General features: G+C 65.2%; 1 protein-coding gene across 1 annotated transcript in view; it reads left to right on the forward strand.

Annotated features, from left to right (window-relative positions):
* The window catches only part of SLC6A18 (solute carrier family 6 (neutral amino acid transporter), member 18), a 15325-nt gene that overhangs the window by 5049 nt on the left and 4404 nt on the right, over nt 1-5872 (forward strand). The window contains exons 4-9 of the mRNA XM_010857135.1: nt 1-23; nt 597-734; nt 1197-1378; nt 3145-3255; nt 4010-4122; nt 4844-4972. Coding sequence (XP_010855437.1) covers nt 1-23; nt 597-734; nt 1197-1378; nt 3145-3255; nt 4010-4122; nt 4844-4972 — 696 coding nt within the window. The remainder of the gene's footprint in view (nt 24-596; nt 735-1196; nt 1379-3144; nt 3256-4009; nt 4123-4843; nt 4973-5872) is intronic.

The raw sequence follows: 5872 nt of genomic DNA on the forward strand, positions 1-5872 counted from the left end.
CTCGCCCTACCTGGGGGGCATGGGTACGTGCCCCCCATGACCCTGACCTGCAGCTGCTCCGTGGTGGGGGGCGTGCCATGCGTGTTTGCTGGGTGTTCGCTCGTCATACCAGTGCATGCCCGGTGGTTCGGAACGGAAGGTGCAGGGGTCCCGGGCACGCAGGTCCCCAAGGCAGGAATCAGGCATGACAGCGGAGGCAGGAGTCCACCCCAGAACAGCAGCTCGCTGGCCCACGGTGCCCAGTCCATGTGCACGGGGCCCTGAGTGCATGCGACCTGGGACCTCGTGGCACCTGGGGAGACTGGGCAGAGGGCAGCCCTGGTTCCCCGAGTGCCTGTGAGATGGGCTCTGCCGCAGACGGCCCCAGCATCGCCGGCAGGCCTGTGGCATGCCTGGTGGCTTCGGGCTGCCGGAAGGCCCACCTAGAAGCAGGCCGAGGCTGGCGGACAGGCCGCTGAAGCCAAGCCAGGAGGGTGCCAGCCAGCGGGCGGGCAGCAGGGGCCTCAGGGTTGACGCAGGGAGCGGATACACAGGCTGGGCGCGAAGAGGTCCATCGGGCCGCCCAGGGAGGCGCTGACCGTGCCCGGTGCCCACAGGGCTGGGCTGCTTCACCGTGGCCTTCCTGGTCAGCCTGTACTACAACACCGTCCTGACCTGGGTGCTCTGGTACCTCCTCAACTCCTTCCAGCACCCGCTGCCCTGGAGCGCCTGCCCGCTCGACCCCAACCGCACAGGTACTGCTGTTGGGAGAGATGCCCAGCGTGGCCGGCCCCCCTGGAGCTGGGTCCTGCTACCCCGCGCTTGCCCGTTTGCTGTGGGACCCCGGGCCCCCCTCACCAAGTAGCACCCAGGCCCTCGAAGCTGCTCACACACCCGCCAAGGAAAAGTGTGTGGGTTGGGCTGCTCATCCCCCTGAATTAGGTCTTCAGGGGGACACCCCCCCAGCCCAAGTGCATGCCCTCTGCGGAGACCTCAGGTGTGGGGAGTACTCATGGTTTTCAAGTGTGCTCATGAACCCGGGTGGGCCTCTGTCCCCGCGGGCCCCCTGTGCCAGCTCGTGCTAGGCACCTGCTGGACAGGCTGAGCAGCTGCAGAGGCCCCTGGCGGCCAGCCCCCCGGGCTCGCTCCCAGGGTGGCGGGGTCCTGCCGGGTCCCTGTGGCCCGCGGCCCACCTGTGCGGGCCCTGCCGGCTCCAGGCCTTGTGCAGGAGTGCCGGGGCAGCAGCCCCGTGAGCTACTTCTGGTACCGGCGGACCCTGAACGTCTCGGCCGACATCGGTGACGGCGGCCCGGTCCAGTGGCGGCTGCTGGTCTGCCTGGCCGTCTCCTGGGCCGTCGTGTACCTGTGCGTCATCAGGGGCATCGAGACCACTGGGAAGGTGAGCCGCGCAGCCCGCCCCCGGGCCCCTCCTCACTTCATCTCCTCGGCCTCTGGGGTTCAGAGGTTCTGTCCGTGTCCCTGGAGAGCTGGGCTCCTCTCACCGTGAGGTGAACCTCCTCGGCTCGGTGACAGTCTGCACTGAAATCCTCTCTGATGTTAGAACAGCCATTCTGGCTTCTTTGACTGAATTAATTTTTTTCCAGCTCTTTTTCTTTTTGTATGTTTGGGTGTTTGTGTTTAAAATGTGACTCTGGTAGACAGCGCGCAGCTGGCTCTTGCTTTTACCCCCAGTCTGACTGCCCCTGTCTTCTTCCTTTGGGGTGGTTGCACTGACCGCGCTGTCCATCTGGCTGGGTGAGGCCCATCGCCTTGTATTTACTTTCTGCTCATCCCCTCTGCTCTTTGCTCTCGTGCCGCTCTTTCTCTGAGGTGTTCTGGACGCCTCTCTATGTCCTTTGCTCGGCGGCTGTAACTCGGTGGTTGGATTTGGAGCTGCAGCCCACTCTGTCTCCCAGCAACGCTGCGCCAGGCCACAGAGGAGGCCTCAGCATCGCCCTCTCCCTCCAGTGGCCACGCTGCCATCACACCTTTCACTACAGCGTCATAAGCAGCAAGCGCAGCCTCAGCACTTCCTTTTTTCTTTGCCTCTCAGCCTGTGGGGTCTTAGGTCACCGATCAGGGACTGAACCCAGGCCTGGCAGTGAGCGAGGTGAATCTTCACCTAGGGAACGCCCACATTCTCAGCATTTTTGTTTTAAACACTGCATTATCTTTTAAAGAGACTGAGGCAATGAGAAAAAATACTGAAAGTCACCTCGCTTCCACACAGAGAGGACCAGGGGAGCCTGAGTCTGTGCCTCCCACGTTTGCCTTTCAAACTGCACCCAGCTCCAGCTGCCCACCCCTCTTCCTCCCGGGCTTCGATGAGTCTGGTACTTTTCTCTTCCTCCCGGGCGTGGATGAGTGCCCACCCCTCTTCCTTCCGGGCTTGGATGAGTCCGGTACTTTTTACGTTTGTCCTGACTTCAACTGTGACTACACTCCACGCATCTCTGTGGGGCCTCCCGATGGTGGTTGTGGGGGTCTGCGGGTCTGAGTGTGTGTGAGCTCCTGTTCTGTATTTCGGTTAACGTGTGGGGGTGATAATTACTCTCAGGTGAGGGGCTCCAAGCTCGAGGAGACTGGAATTTCAGACCCAACCAACCAGCCAGAAACCCAAATAGTCCTGCACGAACGTCCCTGAAGATGACCTGGGTGGCCGCACCGTGTCTGCATTTGGGGTCTGGGCTCAGGGGGAAGGGTCCCCGTTTGCCGATTTAATTTTTTGCAGACGCTATGTGCGCAGACCCTCCCCAGGCCTGAAAGAACTGGGGACTGGTCCTGCTCGGGGAGAGCGTGTGGGCAGGTGTGCGCCCCACAGACCCCATGAAGAGGCCTTCTGGGGCCTCAGCATAGAAGGAGGAGGGGCCTGTGGACCAGAGGGAGGCCACTGCCCACCGCGGTAGAACCCTCGCGTGAGCCTCGGGGCAGCCCAAGCCCCTGAGCGTGACTGGGGCCCGCCGCCCGCTGTCTCCAGTCAGACCCCACGACCCAGCAGTGGCCCGAGGCCGCTCCTGAGCCCCGCTGACTCAGGAGTGGATGCAGAGGAGACTGATGACTCCTGAGCCCCGCTGACTCAGGAGTGGGTGCAGAGGAGACTGACGACTCCTGAGCCCCGCTGACTCAGGAGTGGATGCAAAGGAGACTGATGACTGGCCTTTTCAGGCCATTTATTTCACGGCCCTGTTTCCTTACCTGGTGCTCACGGTCTTCCTGGTCAGAGGGCTCACGCTGCCCGGGGCGATGCAAGGACTGACCTACCTGTTCACCCCTGACGTAAGTGGGCCCCACACCCAAGCTCCCCCACAGGCCCAGGCTCAGGAAACAAACAAGCCGGGCCCCCCCAGCCTGGACCCTCCCACCCTCAGCCAAGGGAGCAGAGACGGCCACAGGGAGGGGCGGTCCAGCGTCTCAGGGGTCAGGTTTGGAGGGCGGGGAGCAGAGAACGCGGGCTGGGATGCAGGGGCGTGTGAAATGGGGGTGCGGGGGAGACGCCTGGTGGGGACCTCAGTGTCCCCCGCAGGGTCCCAGACCCCACGTCTCTGAGGGGCTTGTCCAGGAACACGAGCCCGCCAGGAGAGGAGCCACGGGGCCATCCCATGGTCTCTGGAGCCCCAGGGGCTGCACAGCTTAGCACCCTCAGTCTCCCAGGCTGGGCCCCTTGCTGGGCACGTGGGTGGGGTCTGTGGGTTCCCCAGTGGGAACACCAGGCCCTGTGTGCAGGGGGCCCCGCCTGGCCCGCGAGTCCTCGAAACCCCTAGCCTGCAGGGAGCTGAACCGACCCCGGATCTGACTCCCAGCCCCGAGAGGGTCGTCCTCCTGTGGATGGGCCCAGGGGGCGTTCCGCATCAAAGCAGGGAGCCCGGACTGCCCGTGTCATCACACGCGCTCCTCACGAGTGGTCCCAAGCTGTCTCGGGGCCTGGGTGGGCACACGGCTCGTGGGAGCGTCCCGGGGATGCTGGGCAGTCTTGACCAGGAGCACCAGGCTGGGGGCCTGTCTGCGACCACGGGTCCCCATTCCCCTCCAGCTGCAGGTCCTACAGAACCCCCGGGTGTGGCTGGACGCCGCCACCCAGATATTCTTCTCCCTGTCCCTGGCCTTGGGAGGACACATCGCTTTCGCCAGCTACAACCCACCCAGGTAGGCTGGGGCTGGGGCCAGGGGCTGTGCTGCGGAGGGCATGCCGAGCAGCTTGTTGTGACATCCTTCCTGGAACGCGGGGTCAACCGGTGTGAGCCTCTGATAAGCACCTCTCGGGGTTCTGGCAATCACTGAGTCACCCTGAGGGCCGGGAGGCTGCCGCCCTCTGAAGCAGCTTGCAGCAAGTTCTGGAGCAGCTGCCGGAAGGGAACTGGGGTCATCAAAGCCAGGAACAAGGCTATAACCCAGGGCTGCCCGTGTGACACACGTGGCCATAAAAGCAGAAATACAGACTGTGTCAGCCTCCAGGGCACTTAGACGCCCGGGCGCCCGCCTCCTCACGACGCCCAAGCCTGCCCATGGGTCATAAAACATGGCATGAGCGATGACGCGCTGACAGCAGCCTCCGCGCGGGTCCGTGGGGGCAGCGGGCGCGCGGGGGCGCAGGGCCCGGGGGCCTCCAGTGGTCACTCCTGCTGTGCTTCTGCCTCCGCCCTTGCACGGCAGCCACTGTGCGTTTCTCACCTGGAGACCAGGCACCCACACCCAGGGCCCCCAGCTCGCTCCTGCCCCGAGGCCGCAGAGGAGACGGGCCCTGAGGGTTGGCACCAGCTGCCGCCTCGAGCTGGGGTCCCGGGCGGGGGTGGTGGGGAGGGCCCTGAGAGGCGGCGCCCTGCCCCAGGCCTCCTCCCTGGGGCCCTGAGGCCACGCGTCTGCACAGGAATAACTGCAGGAGGGACGCGGTGAGCATCGCGCTGGTGAACAGCATGACGTCCCTCTACGCGTCCATCGCGGTCTTTTCTGTCTTGGGGTTCAAGGCAGCCAGCGACCACGGGCGGTGCCTGGACCGGTGAGCGGGGCCCTTGGGCGCTGAGGAGTCAGGGATGGGGGCGGTCCGCCTGGAACCATGGGCAGGACCCGAGCTGGAGGTTGGGTCTTGGCCAGGAAGACAGGTTCCGATGAGGGAGTTGTGGACAGGATGGGCCCCCGGCCAACGGCCGGTATCCTGACGGGAGGGGGGGCACACGCAGACACGGAGGAGGAGCGGGGGCTACAGGGAGGCGGCCACGGCGCACACCCGGGGCCCTCCCCTGGGCCGCGGGCGACCCCAGCCCTGCCCACGCCTCGTCTTGGACTCCCTGCTCCAGAGCTAGGAGGTCACACGTCCTGTGGCTTCCAGTCGCCCAGGCTGCGGTCATCTCTCACCACAGTCCTGGAGCCGGCCCAGTGAGGACGGCCCCATGGGGGAAGTCACCGCATGGGACGGATGGCCTCCCAATGCAGGTTCCCGGGAGAGCCCCACCAGAGGGGCACAAGCCCGCCCTCCGCCTGCTGCTGGAGGTCCAGGGCAGCTTGTTGATGATGGACTCGTGGGCAGTGTTGGCAGGGCACAGGGGAATGCCTGCCATGACCCCCCTGGCCACGCGGGGGAGGAAGGGCAGCCACCCGCACCCCAGGCACAGCAGAGCACGTGCGCGGCTCGGAGACCCCAAGAGGCCGCAGTGGCCGCAGCGTCCACTGCGTCCCAGGGAGCAGCGTCCCACCACGGGCCAGCTCTTCCCACCGCTCCCCCCAGATGCCCAGAGAACAAAACCAGAGTGGCCAACACCGGCTCCCCCACGGCCGCACTTTGGGCAGCGTCACCACCTTCTCGCTGCGCCAGGGTCACTAGGCCACGCCGACACAGCAGAATCACAGACCGAACGGACGGAACGCACACGCACGGGAGAGCCACGGCCCCAGCCAGCCT

This window comes from Bison bison, unplaced genomic scaffold, assembly GCF_000754665.1.
Source record: "Bison bison bison isolate TAMUID 2011002044 unplaced genomic scaffold, Bison_UMD1.0 scf7180017864377, whole genome shotgun sequence".
In the NCBI taxonomy this organism is placed as follows: Eukaryota; Metazoa; Chordata; class Mammalia; order Artiodactyla; family Bovidae; genus Bison; species Bison bison.